This window comes from Alnus glutinosa, chromosome 2 (genome assembly GCF_958979055.1).
Source record: "Alnus glutinosa chromosome 2, dhAlnGlut1.1, whole genome shotgun sequence".
NCBI lineage: Eukaryota > Viridiplantae > Streptophyta > Magnoliopsida > Fagales > Betulaceae > Alnus > Alnus glutinosa.
In genome coordinates this window covers 39286761-39307691 of record NC_084887.1, presented here as the reverse complement: position 1 = coordinate 39307691, position 20931 = coordinate 39286761, and the positions used below count along the sequence as shown (strand labels likewise).

Below are 20931 nucleotides of genomic sequence, written 5' to 3'. Positions count from 1 at the left end.
GACGCCACCTCTGGGATGGCTTGCAGGCCACCCCGGCCCCTTGGGGTGGCCGCGCGCCACCCCTAGAGCCCTAGGGGTGGCTTTCGGGCCACCCCAAATGGACTTCGGGGTGGCCCGTAAGCCACCCCTAGGGCTCGGGGGTGGCCTGCGAGCCACCTCCAGAGGTGGCCGGCACCACCTCTGGGGTGGCTCGCAGGCCACCCCGGCCCCTTGGGGTGGCTCGCAGGCCACCCCACTCCCCAAGGGGGTGGCTCGGCAGCCACCCCATATTTTCTTTTTTCTTTTTTTTTTAAAAAAATAAAAATAAAAATAAAAATTTAGTTTTTTTATTTTTTTTTAATTGAAAAATGACACGTGGCAGGGGTAATATGGAGATATTTCGCCAAATGGGGCCTTTATCAAAGGTTTTGGTAGTTTGGTAGGGCGGAGTCGGAGTGTTGGCAGTTTATGGGGCTAAGCGCAAAACGGGTGATAATTTGAGGGGTTAAACTATAATTTTCCCTTTCTTTAATATAAGTACATAAACCAAAACACAAACAAACAGAGAAAAGAACTAGGAAAGTACTGCCCTTTGAATAATAACAAGTCATGACTGCTTTCGATTTCAACTACTCATTCCCACGTAGTTTTCTTATGAATTGGTTTGTAAAAAATTTTAAACAAATCAACTTTTAATAATGACATGTGTTATTTGGGTGTAATAAATACAATCTATTTTTATAATTTTTTTTTTTGTGCTTTTTACATTTTTTTTTTTATAACTTAAAAGAGCATACGCCGCCTTTAAAACTGATTTATATCAATTTTCTACAAGCAAAATTTGCTTCTAAATCATTATGCAAGTTAATAAAATAAAATAAAAAGGTAACACCCATTACCAAACACATTCCTTTTTACTTCTTTAACGGCGAATGCCACTTTTCACGTCCATTGATCTGTTTTAAGTGTCTTTTTCATTGCATCAATTCTCTACTCTAAAACTTAGCTTGCAAGGCTATTATTAAAGCACATTTTTCTTCTATTCCTTAAGCTCCGGTCCAACTCTTCTTTTTCTTGTTCTTTTTTTCCCCTAAGATGGAAAGACACACGAGATAAGAAACAAAGAAATAAAGCACAGAAACTTGCAATCCTAAAGAGGTTGAACACTTAGATCACAAATCCAGAAACTTGCATGCCAGCAGCCTCCCCAAATCAAATCATTTTCAAATAAAAAAAAAAATGTAAGGAAAACTTCTAAAAAATTATTGAATATGATTTTCTTGTTATTCCCTAAACTAAGAAAATACCAAGTGAACTAAAAGTTGAACCCTAAATCTAAGGAATCAAAAATAGTTCTCTTAACATTATTTTAATATAAAAAACTTGATCTTTCCTCTCTTATTTCTTTAACATTTATTTAAAACAATATTTAAAATTACTTCTTTTTCCTCTCTAGTTGCCCTGGCATTTATGCCTCGTTTGGTTCGCGGAATAGACCCCTAAAATATAATGATTATTTCTATAGAATAGTCAATTCCTTTGTATGGTAAGGCCATCTATTCATTGGAATAACTATTACCTTACGAAGAGAAATATACTACGTTTTCCATAAGAAACAACCCATTATTTTCTATTTCCCCTCATTTTTAATTTTATTTTCTTATTAAAAAAAAAAGAAAAAAGAAAAAAGAAAAACCTAACCTACGTTACATGGGTGGTCGGTCAGCCACAGAAAGGAGCCGGGGGTGGTGCGACCACCCTGGAGCATTTTCAGGCCGATGGGCTTTGGGGATGGCCACTCAGTTTTCAATTTATATATATATAATTCGAGTTTTTTAAAAAATAATAATGTGAGGGGTTTTTAGTAATTTTGATTTGATTGCAATTTAAATATATGTGTTGTCACCAGGGACGGAGCCAGACATTTTAATGGGAGGGGGCCGGGCCAAATAAATTTTTTTCATAAGTATAGGTTAAAGTATATATATATATATATATATATATATATATATATATATATATATATATATATATATATATATATATATATATATATAAAGGCAATTTTTAAGTAAATTAAACATAACCCAGTTTTGATATTTTATTATTCCTTTCAAATTGAAAATCAATAAGCAAAAGTGAAAAGATTTTTTTGGAAGAAAAAAAAGTAAAGAAAACCGTTGTCCAAAGATTCAGAAAATAAAAAATAAAAAATGTCTCAATTTCTGTATTGAAATTGAGAAATTTCAGTTGGTTGAATTGTGTGCTTTTCGGCCTTCTCGCAAGGCTTTACCTGAATGACATGGCTCTTGAAGCTAATATTCTCTTGCTCCTTTTGTTAGAACAATACACTCTAACTAACGCAATAGCCCACTAACTGTTATTTAAAACACATTTTGCTAAACACAACACAAAACAAATGAAACGCATATCTTCTAGACTTTTCTAATGTCATCTTGCTATTTTTATCCATTTTACGTTATTTTTGCCACACATCCTTAGGAAATCGAGCTTTGTTAGGCGTGACTCCTCAAATCCACGTCTGTCTTCTTCCAATACATTACTTTACTAAACCTTTTTAATTTATTTTGAACAAAGCCTTTACAACTTTGTAAAGCTTATTCTATCGTTCCCTTCTCAGACATGTCTGTTACTACCGTGAAATATTAAAAGAAAAAGTTTTGACAATAAAGCTATTGTTCTAAATGAGATGAAATCAGTTGAAAAGATAATAAAAAGGAAATGGCCAAGGGGAAAAAAAAATTCTTGTTAGGGGCCAATAGGCAAAAAAAACCTTAAATATATATATTTTTTTACCTTAATTATTATTTTTTTCTTGAGAGTTGAGGGGGGGCCATGGCCCCCACCCGCCCCCCCCTCTCCGTCATTGGTTGTCACCAAACTAAAGAGTATGAATAGTTACTTATAAAAAAAAAAAGAAAAAAAAGAGTATGAATAGTTAATTCCACTCTCTTTCATTCCCAATAATAACTATTTTATTTTTTTATTATAATACTCATTTCGCAAACTAAACAAGACCTTAATTTAAATAATATTTAAATGGTATAGGAAAATAACAAGGGAAGCTATTTGTGGAGTACAATTAAATATGAAAGCAAAAAGTGATTTAATTTCTTAAATTGGGAAAAAGTGTAAGGGTACTATTAGTACTCTGAACTTTATTTGAATACCGAAGTAAAAAATAGTTTGGTTCCTTACATCTTACTATTTAAGGAAAATCTAAGGGAAGTTGTTCTAAGAACATCAATTTAAGAGCAGTAGAAGCTTCCTTAAATGGATGTAGGAAAAACTCATAAAAAGTTAATTGAATTAGATTCCCTTATTGTTTCATAAATTAAGGAAACACCAAGGGAATCAAAAGTTGTACCCAAATCTAGGAAAGCAAAAGTGGTTCCTTTAACATTATTTTAATATGACATAAATTATATTTTCTCTCTTATTACTCTAGCATTTATTTACAAACATATTTAAATAATTTTTCTTTCTTATAGCATTTAATTTAAAGAATACTTAAATAGTATTGGGAAATAATAAGGGAAACTATTATGGAGTGCATTTAAATAGGGAAGCAAAAAGTGGTTTAGTTCTCTAAATTGATGAAAAGTTTAAGAAAAACTGTTGCTAGTGCTTCAACTATTTTTTTTTTTCCTTCTTCTTCTTCTCTGTTTTTTTTTTTTTCCTAATTGTTTATCTTCTTATGTCAATACTTCATGAACTAGATTACCCGAAACTTCAAATATAATTTGGAAATTGGTGTGCAGTAGATCATGATGACAATAAAATAACACAAAATAATCACATATGAGAAAGCAAGAATTTACACGGTTGAAGTACATTCACGGCTCCATTTATTTTGGCGTAAAATGTTTTTCGTCTTAAAATATTTACAGAGAAATCAATTTTCAGAAAAATATTTTCTGCATAAAACATTTTCCGGCGTTTAGCTCGCAAACGATAAATCATAGATTTTTTTTTTTTTTTTTTTTTTTTTTTTTTTTTTTTTATATATTTTCATTCAATCATATTAACCTATAAAAAATCAATTTCTATTCACAACATAAAAATATTAATATAAAATAATTTATTGGTGGGTATTTGAGGGTGGTCCAGGGGTGTCTCGGTGGTGGTCTCGAGGTGGTTTGATGATGGTCTAGGGTGGCTCGGAGGTGGACCGATGGTGGTTCGGTGATGGCTTAACAATGGTTTAGCAGTCTAAGAAGGAGAAACACAAACTCGAAAAATAATTTACGGAATTTAAAAATGTAAATCATTTTTCGAAACTAATAAAGTTTTTTTTTTTTTGTCAAACCGAAAATATATTTGGTTTGACTATTATTTTCAATCATACCAAACACCAAAAAATACGAAAATATTTTACTCTGAAACAAACAGAGGATAAGAAGAAATCCACTAAATAAATGGAATACTCAATAGTGGAAACAAAAAATCATTCAAACTCAAAATTCCAATAAATCCAAATTTCAATCTTTCACACAAGAGAAAGAGTACTAGCTTTGTTTTTAAAACCATTTTCCTTCTCCCTTTTGTTTTTTGTTTTCAAATAAAAAAATAAAAATTAACAAACAGACTATAAACAGATTATTGTCAAAAGATTAAGCTGGTCTCTTTTTATTATTTTACACTTGTAGGATTGATGGTAATTGATGGTAATTGATATTAATGGTATTAGACCATAAAGTTTCGTTGAAATCTCTATTTTCACATGTCAAACGGGATCGACAGAGCCACCTCAAGGCCTTTGGTGGTGGTTTCGGCCACCCCCAGATCGACTCTGGGGTGGCTCAACCGCCCCCATTAGCCCAAAGGGGTGGCTGGAGCCAACCCTTCAGTTTTTTTTTTTTTTTTTTTTAATCTTTCTATTTTTCCTTGATTTTGAAATTTTCATTTTTTTAATGGAATATGACATATGGCAAGGGTATTATAGGAATATAATAAAAAATGACATTTTTTGCACACTTTGATAATTTGATGAGTCACTTTAACACACTTGAAAATTGAATGGACTATTTTAAGGGGCTTTTATATATGAGTAATGATTGAATACCACCTAAAGATACAACTTTTCACCACCTTACCTATGTGGCAAGGTGGTCCCCTACCTTAATTTATTTTTAAAAAATAAAAAAAAATTTAAAAAGTAGTGGGGACCACTTTGCCACATATGTAAAGTGGTGAAAAGTTGTATCTTTGGGTGGTATTCAATCATTACTCTTTATATATATATATATATATATATATATTGGGAAGAACATGGTAACTGATATTAATGGTATGAAAAAATTACAATTTAGCCCTCAAACTACCAGTTATTTTATGGATAGCCTCTCAAATTACCAACGCTTGGACTCAGAACCCCCAAATTACCAAAACATTTCAAAAAGGCCTAATTTGACGAAAATGCCTATAATACCACTGACACGTATCATTTTTCAATTAAAAAACTAAAAATTAAAAAGTTAAAAACTAAAAACAAAACAAAAATTTATTTTTATTTTTTAAAATATAAAAAAAATTAGTGTTTAAGGGGTGGCTGCCTTGGAGAGGGGGTGGCCTGCGAGCCACCTCAAACACCAATTATTATTAATTTTTTTTTTTAAAAAAATTTGGGCAGATCTTGGCCGTCCACCTTCACAGTTCTTTGTTGTAGGTTATTGGATTGATAAGGTTATAAAGCAATATGAATTTATCGGTTAGTAAATCCAAAAAAAGTAATGGCCAATGTTTATGATATAATTTTTTTCGTAATAGAGAGTATATATCAAATATAATATGTAGTTTTTTTTTTCCTACCATTTTATATAACTCTTTTAATCTATTTTATAAAAACCTTGATTAAATTGAATGAAAACATAATTTGGATCGCAAATTTTGGATAAAGATTTTATTAAAATTAATCGATAGATTCAGTATGCAATATTTATTAAATAAAATTTGTTTTAGAGGGTGATTTGTTGACTCCCTTATATGACAAAAATTATGTTTATCAATTTTTATTTTTTTTAAAAAAAACAACTTACAAAAAGAGTGATTTTTTTAAAATGATTAAATCTATTTTTTTTTTGAGTTCAAATTTTTATTTCGAGAAAAGATTAAAAAAAAAAAAACAAACATGGGCCATTACTTTTTTTGTACGGAAAATTTAAAAAATCAAAATTAAAACCCCTCTCTCCCTGCATTTTCTTTTTGGGTGGAATCTTTCTGTAATTTCCAGGGTAAATAAAAAATGTTAATGTCTATTTATGTTTATGTATCAAGTATATATAGCTTTTGTGGTAAGAAGAATTTTCAAGAACTTTCACTTATATGAATCGGTCGGGTTGCCATATGGAGCAAACAAAAGCTCTATCCATTTGAATCTTCCTCTGTTTCTGCAGGTTTTTGCTGCAATTGGCAGAACACAGAGATATGGTGAAAAATGAGAATGTGATTGTTGAGAAAAATGAGATATGGCCAAAAACAAAGAGGCAAAAACAAAAAGAAGAAAAAAAACCCCGCTCCGTTTTGCTATAGAACGATGTGAAGTCACTGAAAAAATAAAAACGTCATCTAGTCCGTTTAAAACTTTCACAGCATCTATGCGGTAGTTTTCAAAACTACCGCATACAAGCCGGATCCTCTCTTCTATATCCACAAATTGACTTCCAAAGAATAAATAGTGTTCAAATTCGCAAATGATACACAAACAACTGTCTAGCAAATAGTAAAATAAATAAAGAAATAAATAGGTGGATAGATAGGTAAACGACTATTTTCCTAAGATAAAAATAAGGGATAATTGCACCGTTGGTCCCTGTGGTATACCATAATTATTTTTTACTCCCTATGGTTTAGAAAGTTCATGGGAGGTCCTCGTGATATGCAATAATTACAAATCGATCCCTGGCGTCAAATTCTGTTAAAATTTTTAACAGATTCCGTCAAATGCCACGTCAGCGACACGTGTCGCCAATAAGATGGCGACACGTGTCCACCGTAATAAAAAAATAAAAATTTATTAAAAAAAATAAAAATACTTATTTTTTTTTAAAAAAAATAAAAAAACAAAAAAAATAAAAATGCTGAAGGGGCCGGCCACCCCCAGCCACTGGGGGTGGCCCGATGGCCACCCATGGATCTTCCAGGGGTGGCCTTTCTGGCCACCCCCAGGCCACTGGGGTGGCTCCGCGCCACCCCCGTCCACTGGGGGTGGCCGCGCCCCCCCCCCTGCGGCCACCCCCAAAGGGGTGGCTGGCCCCTTCAGCCTTTTTTTTTTTTTTTTTTTTTTTGAATTTTATTTTTTAAAATAAGTATTTTTATTTTTTTTTTATTACGGTGGACACGTGTCGCCATCTTATTGGCGACACGTGTCGCTGACGTGGAATTTGACGGAATCTGTTAAAAATTTTAACAGAATTTGACGCTAGTGATCGATTTGTAATTATTGCATATCACGAGGACCTCCCATGAACTTTTTAAACCATAGGGAGTAAAAAATAATTATGGTATACCACAGGAACCAACGGTACAATTATCCCTAAAAATAAATGCAAACAATTACCTCAGTTGTGACGGACGACGTAAGAATAGTCTGTATGCATGAACTCAAAAGTTTAAAACAACAGCTATATATATATGAACAATTCCATAATTACAGAAAGGTTCAAGAGGGAATATAAAGTTCAAGCAGCAGCACGTACATTTTTCAAATCAAAGAAAGCGAGAGGTTGATTTATGCCACTCTCCCTTGCACTAGTTCTTCAATCCTAGATGATTTAATTTGTTTTATAAAATGATCTGTACGTATATATTAATGTAGAGGCTCTCTTTTTTTGGTTGTTGTCCAGATGCTAGATCATGTGGCGTTTTCTCCCTCCTTCACAACCCCCCACGTCACGCCACCTCATTCTCGCGCTCCCCTAGCTCGAAACTTGAAAAATCTGGCGACTCTCTCGTGAAAGAGATATATGTGTCGGATTTGTGTGTATTTTAATTATCAGGGGTTACTTATATAAAAAAAAAAATTATCAGGGGTTAAGTCTCGGGAGCACTATTAGCATTAGGAGGTGTTTTATAAGTAGTTCAAAAAAATTATCAAAATACATTTATAATAGATTCTTTAAAAGTTTTTTAAACTTCTAGGTAGCTACGGTAATACTCAATACATTAATATAACACATAAAAAATAAAGGCTCCCTCTTCTCTGCCTCTCTCAATCTGTTCTTCTTCTTCCTCTTGAGCACTCCATCTCCATCGGGAGCTAGATCCTGAGAGGAATTGGAGAGGAGTCAGTTAGTTATACATGAGGGTATTTTTATAATTTCACAATATGTATAATTACAAAAAAAAAATATCCTCCTACATAACTAACTGACTCTACTTGAAACTCAACTGAAGAGGATCCTGTTGCTCTCCCTCGCCCCTTCACGCCTCTCTCTCTAGCTCTCTCATTTCACCCATTGATAAAAATCCACACTTTCAACTTCTCAACTCAAACCAAAATACCTCTCGAAATCAACAAATAAAGAACAACTACAAAGAAACAAAACCAAGAAATCAAAAGAGACAAGATGAGGTTGAGGTTATTTATAGAAAATGATCAAAATAATTAATAAAAATAAATGTTACGGGTACTAATGAATAAACTCAACATCATCTTAGTATCAATTTCTTGATAAAAAATTTAGTATCTCTAGCCTTGCTCAAATTAATATCATTAATCAAGACAATCAAGAGTCAAAGACACAAAATAAAAATAAATTAATTAGTTGAATGAAATATATACTTCCCGTTATTTAAAAAAGACAGATCGAGAGGCTCTCCCTATGTTTGCTTTTGCCAGATAATATGTGAACCGTTGCAAAAGCAACAGCTCAACTAACAATATTGTTTGCTTATGTTGTATTCGACCTTTTTATTTATTTGATTAAAAAAACGAAAAAGGGAAATTAATTAATTAATTAGGAGGCGATCGAGGAGCCGTTCGATTTTGGAAGTGGACGGCACCCGGCCCCTTCCGTTCCACTTCTCCTTCAAGGCTTCTTTAAAACTTTAATTCTTAAAATAATCAATACTAATTAATAATTATCACTTGAGGCTTGAGCTCGATCATCATCTTCCAGCTATAAAATATATCCAAACCATGTTCTCGATCGATCTCATAAATCGTCATAGGGTTTTCTTTTCTTCTGCGAGGTTTCCTAGACCTCGCAGAAACAAGAAAAGAAAACCCTCCCTGCCTCTTCTCATCTTTATCTTCGATCTTAATTAATTTCGTTGTGCTTGGTTTTTTATTACTAGCTATATTATCTCTTATATATTCTAGATCGAGCGAATCGATTGAACAAGCTCGCTCGATCATATATATATATATGGAGGAGCTTCATTCAATTTCTCCGGTTATAGCCAAGAGGCTATGGAATGTTTTGAGGATCAGCTTCTTCATGATAAGGAAAGGACTGATATCAAAGAGGAAGATGATCATGGACATGAATTTGATGATGAAGAGAGGGAAACTGCTCAGAAAATCATTAAGCAACCTCATTAATTCCCATCACCATCTCTCTAAGAACGCCGCACGTGCTGCCTCCGGCATACAGGAATACGAATTCTCTTGCAGCAACAGCCCTGCTCCTGTTTTTTTCCACGTGCCAAAGCGCAAACAGTACCATTACTTTCCCTGCATCAATGACCCTCAGGTTACAGAAGAAGAAGAAGAAGAAGAAGAAGACGAACCTGATCATCATCAAGGCGGCAACGCCATTGCTTTGGTGCCCAAGACCCCGGAGTACTCATTCAACTTTCGATTGGATGATTTCGCTCCGGGAGAGAAGCGTAGCCCGCTACTCTCTCCATTTTCAGTAAGGGTTTCTAATTATTCATCAGAGGATGAGAGTGAGAATATTGAGGGAGGAATCGGACAAGTTGATGACAAGGCTGAGGAATTCATCAGACGCTTTTATGAGCAACTACGGGTACAAAGCCAGCCGCATGCAACTACATACTGCAGTACCAGGAGATGCTTGCCAGAGGAGGATTAAGTACTGATGAACATCACCAATCAAGTATATATATGTAAATCATCATTGTGACTTAAATTTGTTTTCCATTTTCCATTTGTTTAATTAATTAATTGCCTATTGGTATTTCTTCCGGCCAGCTGTTGCATATATGTAGTATGCATGGGATTTTTAATTAATGAATATTAATTGGATGATCATGATCATAGCTAGCTAGCGATAGTGTGATGTATGGATTTGGAGCATCAACATGCATATATCTCCAAATCCTTATGACAGTACTACAGCAGGTCTCTGGTTTGAATGTGTTAATTTGATGCTACTAGTAGTGGAGACATGGAAACGATAACATATCTGCTTCTGCTTTTGCGTTTTAGGCCCACCAACGCTCACGCCACCCACCTTTTCCCACTTGACTCGCTGCAGATCGAAATCATTCCAAAAAAACCCTGTTGGTGCTTTGCCTTTACTTTTTTTTTTTTTTTTTTTTTTAATAGATATGTTGAAAATCATATAAGAACTAAAGCTTAATAGTTTAATCGGCTGAGAACTACGCCTTATGAAGCGTAGATTATTAGTTCGAATCATTTTTTATTTCTTGCGTGGACATGTAAAAAAAAAAAAAAAAAAAAAAAAAAAAAAAAAACTAAAGCTAAACAAATACAAACCAAAGATTATAGTCTAAGACTCTTAAGGTACGTAAAACGTGCAATAGCAAAAGCTAAAGTTTGAGCCATAGTTAATTAAAACTAAAGGTAGAGCTATATAAAGTGAGGCCGGGGCTAAACAAGCCTACCTATGGGGGATCTTTGCCTTTACTTCTAATTGTCCTTTAATCATATATATATATATATATTATAGAAAATTTCGGCAAGGAATAAGAGAGAGCCTAGCTAGGGCTCAAGCTGGTGTCTTTTAATTTCAATATCAATTTTGCACTTTAATTTTAAGTTGTTCGATCGAACACCTTAGACTTGGGAGTTTCGTAGCCTAATTTGAGGAGATCCCAATTCTAATATAAGAAGCATATATACAATATACATGTCTAAGGGAGTTTCGTAGCCTAATTTGAGGAGCTAGATCCCAATTCAAATATTAGAAGCATATATACAATATACATAAACTGGTACCGAGTTGAGTACAATTAATGTACCCACATTAAGGTGGACAATGAAGCCCAAAGATGTATATTAAAATATATATCCATGGTGAGTAGGTGTGTTGATCAGCATATATATATATATATATATATATATATATATATATATATATATATATATATATATATATATATATGTCTTTAATTACTTTATTTCGCTCGATCACGTTAGCTAGCTCTATTTTGTTATGGACAGGAATTAACTTTTATTCTCTTAATTGGTAGGCTTAGAAGGAACAGGAAATAGGAATCCATGGTTGCTCAAACGTCAAGTCTCCAACTACCGGTGCTGAAGCTAAAAGGAATGCTTAAACCATATTTATTTGTTTCTTTGAAATATTGTTTCAATATATAATTAAAAAAAAAAAAAAAAAAACCTTTTATATTTAACGTAGACATCCCAACCAACTGTAGTCTGTAGTCATGATCAGTTGTGATATGAGAGCCTATTTATTGACTGACAGCCATGTAAATAAAAAAAAAAAAAAACTTGAACCTTCCTTCCTTTAATATAATTAGGGCATAATCTTTTCACAATTTCAATAGAATCTTCTATTTCTTAAAAAGAAGGGAAAGAATTAGTTGTTGATGTATGGATGAAAGTTACGACATCCCGAAATTCACTACTCCTTGTACGAAAATTTTCCCCAAACTTCATTGGAGAAATTTTTTTCAAACTTATCTGATCATAAAACTGTTACGTACGTAGCTCTTAACTGGTAAAAAATATATGATTTTTTTTTAATTAAATATATTTCTTACATGCTCAAAAGATACCTAATTAATATAATAATTTTATAGACAGAATTGAATGAAACTTCTGTTCTAAATAAAATTAAGCTATTTCAGTAATGCATAATTAATGCACAAAACTTTACTGGAATCCATCTATAAATCCTTTTATAAACCAAAAGCCTTATCCGAACAGCCTGGGCCCGGCCTGGAGGCTGGAGGCTGGAGGCTGGAGGCACGCTACCTACCATATCATATCATTACACAATTTACTCTTAAGAGTCTTACTGGCTAGCTAGTGAAGAGAAATTGAGATAACTACGAACAGCTAGCGAGTCCAAGTCGAGACCATTAGCTAGCAATAAGGCATATGTTACCTAAACAAAAGCCCACCTCACCTGCCATTCCAGAAAGAAGCAGGGGGATACCTTCCAGCTCTAAGACCATTTGACCACGTCCCTCCGCCATCATGTGACTGTGCCGATCCGCCGGGGCCTCCAGATTCGTACACCTCGGGTGCCCATGGATGCATATTGTGTGGACGAGGAGGGTGCCCATGGTAACACGCACCATGCAGCATGGGAGGCGGCGGTGGCGGCTGTGCCTGTGGGGGAAACAAGGGAGGGGGCAGCGGTGGCGGTGGCGGATAGTAGGCATCTGCTGGGGGATAGTAACTAGTGACTGTGTGATGGGACCGGCCGGACGGATACTCTTGTAAATATTGTGCCGCAGAGAAAGGCTCCTCGGAGAGATCATTTTCAACATCTAGTGTGGGATAATGAATCTCATGCGAAGAAGTACCACTACTACTTCCTATAATATTATTATTCTCGGTACCATTTCTACTGACCTTGTAGAAGAAACTCAAAACGCCATTGGGTTTGCCATCATTACCCCGGACCTGATAACTCACGGACCGGACAACACCCAAGTTGGATTCTTCGGTGATCAGATCCTTGAAGACCACGCGGACTTCTCCGATGCTCTTGTCTCCAAACATGACACCTTGATGCCGCAGATCAAAATGAAGAAACAAGTGGTCACAATCCTCAAATGAAACCTCGCTCAAATCCAAGCGCATCTCGTGATTCCATTCAGGATTTCCATCTCCTTCTCCGTCAGCCGGAGTTCTCTGTTGCTGTTTCCGCTTCAGTTTTTTGTGTGGATCATCGCTGGCTATTGTGACAAGTGCATAAGCTGAGAGTTTCTGGAAGAAATTGAATCCTCTCAGATCTTTGCAGGACGACACTTTGAGTTCTAAGGAGTTGGAGTCCATGGAGATGCACAAGCACAAATCTTTGTTGCTTAGTGGGAAAGAAGAAAGAAGCCGGCCGCGTGTGGTAGTTTTGTTGTTGTTTTTTTTTTTTTTTTTTTTAGAGGAGATGTTTTTCTGCCGGTTAACGTACTCAGATAAGCACTGGTACTCGTTTGACTAAAAGGTGCCTTATTAAATCTTGGCCGCCCATTTTTTAGGCTAAGATATTTGTACATATTATGTGCACACTTGTGTACAGTATATATACAAATAACTTATCTCCATTTTTTAACGGGAGATATGGGGTTATTTTTTTTTAGCAGCATGGAAGCGGAATCCAATAAGATAAGGGATAAGGACTCGTTTGAGTAAAAAATGCCTTATTAAATGTTGGCCGTCCATTTTTTAACGGAAGATGTGTCAATTTTTTTTAAAGGAAAATGTTACTTTTACAACAAGTGCATAACATGGGTACTCCCTCCCTCACACGAGGATGGGACCCAGACACATTGGGTCCCATCCTCGTGTGAGGGAGGGAGTACCCATGTTATGCACTCTTGTAGTGCAATAATCATGACCTTTTTTTAAAAAGAGAAATAATCCTTGTACTCTGAGAGTATAACAATGGTATAACAACAAGATACATTGAGGTGAGACCTACACATTGGGTCCCACCCCAATGTGTCTTGTTGTTGTATCATTGTTGTACATTGTGAGTGTTTTGATCATTTCTCTTTTAAAAAGCATGAAAGCGGAATTCACCAAGGGAATCTCTAAAGTGTTTGAACGAAATTTATCCTCTCGACTAAATTGCTATTTTGACATATTTTAAAGGTTATTTGAATTATTTTTTATATCGTTGGGAGCGAATTAGTAATAATAATAAAAAAAAAAAATTAAAAAAAAGGTGAAAACCATGACACATTCTACAAGCTTCTTGATTTGTTGGGTTAGTAGCTAAAAATCTTAATGAAATCCTATTATGAAAAAAGACCAAAAAACTTGACTTCCTAATATAGAGAAATAAAAAACCTATCAATCCGAGACCATCCTAATTATTGGATCATGTAAACGACCCTCTGCAAAGGGAAGATCCATAAAACCCTGCTCTTGCAAGACAAAATTTTGGTACACTTATCTAAGGGTGTGTTTGGCTTTAGATTTCATAGATAAAAAGTGTGAATTAAAATCAAATCCTGGAAAATTAATCGTTTGTGATTGAGTTTTTAAAACAAATACAAATTGAAAACCATAGAAAATCTACATTTTCAAATTATAAGCAACAAGGTACATTTTAAAAAAATTACAATTTTAAAGACTAAACTGCGATTTTAAATCTCAAACAACAATTTTGCCAAACACTTTAACTATATTTTTAAAAATCACATTTTCATATTGCACATTTTAAAATCACAACTTGTAATCGCACTAATTAAAATTGCAAATCCAAACAGACCATAAAGTTATAGGGTTATAGATTCAATCCCATATAGGGATTCAACAAAATTTTTGCCATTCCATTTTTTTTTTCTTGATTATGTATGCCAGTATATACAATGCTGTAAGGGTATATCACACGTTTGAGAGTAGCAGAATTCTCGATTGGTAAAACAATGAACCCTAAACAATTGTACCGCTAAAGAGAGGAGTATAAAATAAAATCTTCCCGGCAGACATCAATACTTGTTGCTACTCCTATTAAAGGTTATCCGAGAACGCTGGTCTTGCGTTTATCATTTTTTCACCATCTTCATCCATCGAGATCTTGCTCCAACCAGAATTTCTCATGGAAAGAATCTTAGCCCGGTCGAACCCACTTCCTCTAAAGCCTGTTATCTTTGATGACACCATGGGCATCACAAGACCTGCAGATGCATTGATTGAATCCTCTCCAATACCTAGTGATATCTGCAAAGAGATACAAGGTCATATATAGTTAATTATCAACTCGTATTTACCATTGAAAAGGATTTGTTCATGCCAATTAGCAGCACCTTTGCCTTGGTTATTATATCTGTAGTCTTCATCAGCATTCCTTGCACAAATGATCGTGTGTCTTTACTGTGTGCCTCTTCAGATGGCTCAACCAGCCTAAAACAGATAAATACACAGCCGACATTGGTGAAACCACAGTTGAACACATCTATGTTTGAGTTAGGACCAGTTGAATAGCTTAAAACTTATTTTTCTCAAGTAATTACTTGTGTTCTTACTCTATTTCAAACCTGTAAAGAGTATAGATAGTTTCAAACTCAAAGACTGAATGAACAGAGATGATTTTCACAGTATGTCAAAGAATGTATCATACCTGTCCACTTCTGTTGAAGACACCTCAGAAACTAAAGATGAATTGTCTTTGACTTCACCACCTGAAAATTTTCTGAATAAGTTCAGATCTTTATCCTCTGGATCCTAAAAATTAGCAGCCACCACAATCAAATTACCTTTGGACTCATCAGGTGCCAGCAAAGAAATGCCTACAAAGACGGACATCATTCCTAGTATGAACATTGTCGTCCTTAGTGCATCAAGTACCTGTTTTGAGGAACAGAGGATAAAGCATGCAATAAAGCTAAAATCATCAACAAGAGTAATGTTACGTACTACACCCCATTTCACTGAGCTGATGTGATAGTGCCCATCAATCTTTTGATTTTTTTTTTTTTTGGAATTTTTTTAAAACAATGATTGATCCAAGTGCTGATGGACACTGCCACATCTGCTCAATGAGATAAGGGTGTAGTTTGTAGTATTACTCTATCAAGAATACCTACATCAAAAGCATCAAGCTGCATATTATTTGTGTCTAGACAGAACACCATCAAACTGACGAAGCCACTGTCTACATCAGCTGAATATCTTCAACCATACACTGGAATTATGCGATTCAATGAAGGTATTAAATTCTCAAATAAAAGATAGTCAAGACAAAAGGGTTTCCTATTGTATCATCCCAAGAAGTCTAAGGGTGAAGCTTGATTCATGGAGAGGTGAAGGTGAGACAAATTGAGCACTCATATTTCCAAAGACCCATTATGTCCCATACACTCTCAAACAAGACCCAACTGACCAAATTTGTTCCCTCCCCTCACTGACCAACTTTGTTCCCTCCCTCCTAGGTCTTCTTTGTCTCCCTCCCTCCTAGGTCTTCTTTGTCGTTAAACCATATGAAGCAGAATTTCTTTTATTTGCATGGTCAAAACATAATTTTGAGAGAACGTACCTGATATTCTTGAAAGTATATGAATCCTGTACAAATGGAGAAGAAAGTCCAAGCAATCTGAAACATAGGAACAATAAGAATTGCATCGAACAGTGACAATCCTTCATTTAACCTTGTCATCTGCATTAGTTGGAGAAATAGAATGTGTGAATTTATACAGAAGTTTGATAGAACAAACATTAAATTTGAGCCAAAGTAACATTTTGGAAACCAAGGGGAAAAAGGATTTCTGGTATAATTTTTACCCAAAATCCAGCTGTACTAAGAAATAAAAGAAGCATGGAGTAAGTGAACCAGCCGTGTAACTGATAACCACTATACATGGCCAATCGTAACAGATTAGAACTGGAAAAAAAAAAAAAAAAACTTTGAAGTTAGAAAAACATAACTGCACAATTTTATTGGTTATCTCAGATGAGCAACGATGTCCAAGGTAGCTAACTTACAGAGATTTTGCAAATAACACAGAGCACGATCCTACAGCACCTGAAACTATAGCATAGGAAAAAGGAAGCAGCATATGCCAATACGGTCTAAGGTCTTGCCCAGAAACAGCAAGCATAAGTTCTCCTTTCCTGTATATACAACATGTTGATTATAAAAGGGTAGATGGAAGCGTGCTGACATTATAATCAAATAAATAAAGAAAGATACATAACAATAGCAAACAAGTCAGCTCACAGTGCTCACCGATAGATGGAGTGATGTAAGGCAACGACTAAGATCAAAGTCAGACAGTAAAAAAGGAAGGTAATGTTGCTGTATTTCTCCACCAACTGTTCTGGCGTATAAACTGAAATGGAAACATATAGTCAAACATTAATTTCTTTATTTGATTGGTAAAGCTATTTAATGTATGGGCTCATTTAACACATGCCTTTTTTTTTTCTTTCTTTTCATGCATGCTAGATCCAAATCACTTGCTTGTATATTTTTGGCTGTTGCTTGTTACCACAGGTAGGAACAACGTTGACTATAACCCATAGCCTTCCAAGCAAACGATGCAAAATATATATATATATATATATATATATATATACACAGATAGCATGTCCATTAAGTTCCCAGTGGAAGAAGCAGAATGCTTCCACATTTTCTTCCTGTTAAAACAAATAACACTGTTTCTAATAGCCTAAACTTTTAGTTTATCAAATTATCAAAATAAATAATACTGTTTCTAACAGCCGAAGCTTTTAGTTTATCATCTGGAATTTACCACTCATTACATAAGTTCATTGTGATATATAGGGGGTCTATCTCTAAGTACTATGATAGGCTACCGCGCTTATAGTATAGTTTTCATGATTAAATTGATATAGAATGATTTATCCAATCAAACATCCGTCAGAAAGACTCAGGTTAAGCTCCGTCTCGGGACCTTGTGGGGTTAGGAGTAAAGCATCCCGAGGTTGGCGCATCTAATTGGGTATGAAGAAGCATTGGGAACCCCAATTTCTTTCTTCGGAGCCGTTTCTTGTTCTTTTAGAAACTGTAGTAATAAACATGGCACTCTCTTTGGGTGTCTAATGTGATAGAGCTAGGATTTAGTTAAATGGGAGTTTCAGTTCTTGATGAGCATGGTATATCTCTTTGTGTGCCTGACTACACACACTACAACAAAATGAAATGAATGAATAGCAGTTGCCTATTGGGATTGTGTTAACATTGTCCTATCGTGCTCAATACCAATTTTTTGGCAAAATGATGGATCGTAAAACCTAACTTTGAGGGTGTGACACACATCACACAACATTAATATTCGAGTGCTTGATACTGATAACTCAAAAAATATGGTTCAGAAGATAGGCAGTGCATACGGCAGTATGCATGAAATAAAGAGACAGATGTCTCAAAAGTGAGCCACATACCAGGAGACTGATGGTTGCCAAAAGCAACAAGAAAAATGTTTCCAAGGACAATAAAAGCTGTGGCAACCAGTATTCTGTAAAACAAAAGGCAACATTTAAGAGTCTGAGACAATAAAGTGGTGTGCCATGTTATGGTTCTGAAAATAAGTTCAGTTCAGATTTTTACATACTTGACAGTCACCATTTTGTTCAACACAAAGTAAGCAAATGCAATATTTGATACAAATTGAATAGATCCCAGGGCCGCAAGAAGAGACTGCATCAGTTGGGAAAAAATAATTAGAAAGAAAAGATAAACCTAGTTATTGCACACAATTATACTCATGTCCCTCTTTAAACATGTACTCAGAAGGCCTGGAGATATATAATCAGTATTTACCTGAGCAGCATATCCAAAGGAAATGAAATTAAGGGAATTGCCAAGAAGGAAAAATATAATCCCTGCAAAATAAGAATCACTATATATTTTGGACTGAAAGCAGGACTAAACCCCATGTACAGAATTAAGCAGAATGACAGTTGACTTTACCCACTCTCCAAGTGTGGAAGTGTATTATAGGCTTCAAAGTCAGCTTTCCATTTGTTCCATCACTTTCTAGCATAGAATGCCTTTCTCTCTACAGATAATATAGTCAGATGTATCAATAGCTTACATCATGATGCAAAGATGAAAATGAATGCTCTTTTAATGTCATATTAACAACATGAATCCGTAATAGAATGAGTTCTAGCAGGTAAGAATTGTTCATGTTCACAATAAGCTCAATTGTTTGACTGTTTCCCATAACTGTTTATTATTATTATTATTATTATTATTTTATTTTTTAGTTTTTTATGACAAGGAGCCCTTCCAAGGCAGAGCCACTTCATGTACTCACCCCTGTCAAGTAGACCTCAGACCCGTGTAAAGCGTCCCCTTCACACGGATCGGGTAATACTCCGGCTTCGCCGGCGGGCTTGCCCCAAAGAATTGTTTGCACACAAGGAGATTCAAACTTTAGACCTCATGGGACTACCACAAAGACCAAAGCCTTACCACTTGAGCCAACCCCTTGGGTTACTGTTTTCAGAACTGTACTAAATAAATCACATTTCACAACCTCGGAGAACTGAGGCATTTTCCTATATTAATGAGATTTTAAGAACATATAGTGAAAACAATATCAGGATCATCCTGCCGAAAGAGGTAACTACTAACTAGTGCTTCGTACATACTGCCGCATGCTCAATCAACTGCATGTGTAACATATAAATAAAAATGCTCGAGTACTATACAAGATACTGCATAAGCCAAATTTCTCCAACAAGTAACTATACAATTGAAAAAGAAAAAGAAAAAAGGAAAATTAGGATATAAGATTGCAGCACAATAATTAGATGGCGGGAAAGTATACCTCGTTGTGACCTAATTTAAGAAGGTTTGTTCCAAAGTTGATGGCAATGCTGCCAAAGAGGTTGATGAAGGCTCCAATGATCCACTCCCCCATGGCTTAAAAGATGTGAAGCCCTGAAGGAGATCCCGCATGCAACTGAATCTGAAGCTGCGGTTTAGAGTTACGAATTGTCACATAATAGAGTAACAAATGCTCAAAAGCCGATGAGTAGTCATCTATGGATTGATGAGGCTACAGAAGTTAGTTCAACCGAACATCAGCATAAGAACTTGATGATATTGTGAGTTGTTTTTCCTGCACAAGATCATGTATTTAAGACATAAAAAATCCATGCTTCGACAAAGATAGCACGACGATTGCCAAAGATAATTCCATATCAATTAAGATTTAAGAAAGAAGAGAGATGCAGCTGCAATATTCAAATCTAGAGCTTGTTTTCAGATAATAAGGGAGGTTTAAATGGAAAAGTAGTTAAAATTATAGGATTGGAGAAGAACACCATAAGTTATATGGCAACAAATCTGGACAAAAGAAGGAACCAAATTAGCTTATTAATTGGCGACAGATTCCTGGGTTCCATCAACGTTTAAAACGAATAATCTTAAGACACGTCAAAATGATCAAAAATAAATTAATAAAGAGCAGCATTCGATTCAATCTAGATGACTAGATCAATCACGGCATGATATTTAGCGCATGGATTGAAGGGAGGGCATCAAACAAATAAATCACAGGAAATAACAGATTTTTCTTCTTTTTTTTTTGTTGGTTTTGAGATCATTGATAAGCAGAAAAGAAAAAAACGAACAAGGAAAAGAAGAGAAAGGGTGGAAGGAGCTTCGGAGCTTTACCTTTCGAGGAACCAACTTCTCAATGGAAGAAGCAGAAGAAGAAAGAATTGGGGTATTTTTGGTTTGTAAGGATTCGATTGCTTCGAGTCTCGCAGCGGATCCAAAGGCCAAAAGAAGAACAATTAACTAATTTTACACACTTTTTATGTTGGTATAAAAAGAATTATTATATCAATCTTTTGGTCCCAAAATAATCAGGAAAGCAAGCACGAATGTCCAAGATGGGAGGAGAGAGAGACAGAGAGAGGTTGTAGAGTCAATAGCATACGGCGCGTGATACTTTTCAAGACGACTAGACCAGTCTTTTTTACCCAACGCCAATGCCGCCGTACTCGGTAAAAGGAATCAGGTAGGCGTGAGTCTACGATAACCAATAGATTAGCGGTCGAGGGCATTCGTCGGATTGACCGCTCACGTTATTTTGGGTGGGCTC

General features: G+C 35.1%; 2 protein-coding genes across 3 annotated transcripts; one reads left to right on the top strand and one right to left on the bottom strand.

Annotated features, from left to right (window-relative positions):
- Positions 1-9151: 9151 nt before the first annotated feature.
- On the top strand, positions 9152-10149 carry LOC133861012 (uncharacterized). The gene has a single exon (XM_062296704.1). It carries the CDS (start codon positions 9369-9371, stop codon positions 10035-10037), a length of 669 nt encoding a protein of 222 aa, XP_062152688.1. The 5' UTR covers positions 9152-9368; the 3' UTR covers positions 10038-10149.
- Positions 10150-14625: 4476 nt separating this feature from the next.
- LOC133860124 (probable magnesium transporter NIPA8) lies at positions 14626-20759 on the bottom strand. Of its 2 annotated transcripts, none has more exons than XM_062295787.1 (14): positions 20499-20759; positions 19648-19941; positions 18783-18870; positions 18633-18694; positions 18424-18509; positions 18254-18327; positions 17076-17178; positions 16832-16960; positions 16631-16730; positions 16386-16505; positions 15607-15697; positions 15471-15531; positions 15157-15253; positions 14626-15070 (listed from the first exon to the last, which is right to left on the bottom strand). In XM_062295787.1, exons 2-14 carry the CDS (start codon positions 19738-19740, stop codon positions 14861-14863), a joined length of 1314 nt encoding a protein of 437 aa, XP_062151771.1. In that variant the 5' UTR covers positions 19741-19941; positions 20499-20759; the 3' UTR covers positions 14626-14860. The 2 variants fall into 2 exon arrangements, with proteins under 2 accessions (XP_062151771.1, XP_062151772.1); XM_062295788.1 differs by having other exon boundaries at positions 19648-19794.
- Between the last annotated feature and the right edge of the window lie 172 nt (positions 20760-20931).

Excerpts from the sequence above, each read along its gene's own strand:
- LOC133861012 (XM_062296704.1), top strand. The coding sequence starts at position 9,369 with ATGGAGGAGCTTCATTCAATTTCTCCGGTTATAGCCAAGAGGCTATGG.
- LOC133860124 (XM_062295787.1), bottom strand. The coding sequence starts at position 19,740 with ATGGGGGAGTGGATCATTGGAGCCTTCATCAACCTCTTTGGCAGCATT. Across the intron at positions 18,871-19,647 it reads TTAAATTAGGTCACAACGAG|AGAGAAAGGCATTCTATGCT; the intron begins GTATACTTTCCC and ends TATTATCTGTAG. Across the intron at positions 16,731-16,831 it reads GTGTTATTTGCAAAATCTCT|TTCTAATCTGTTACGATTGG; the intron begins GTAAGTTAGCTA and ends TTTTTTTTCCAG.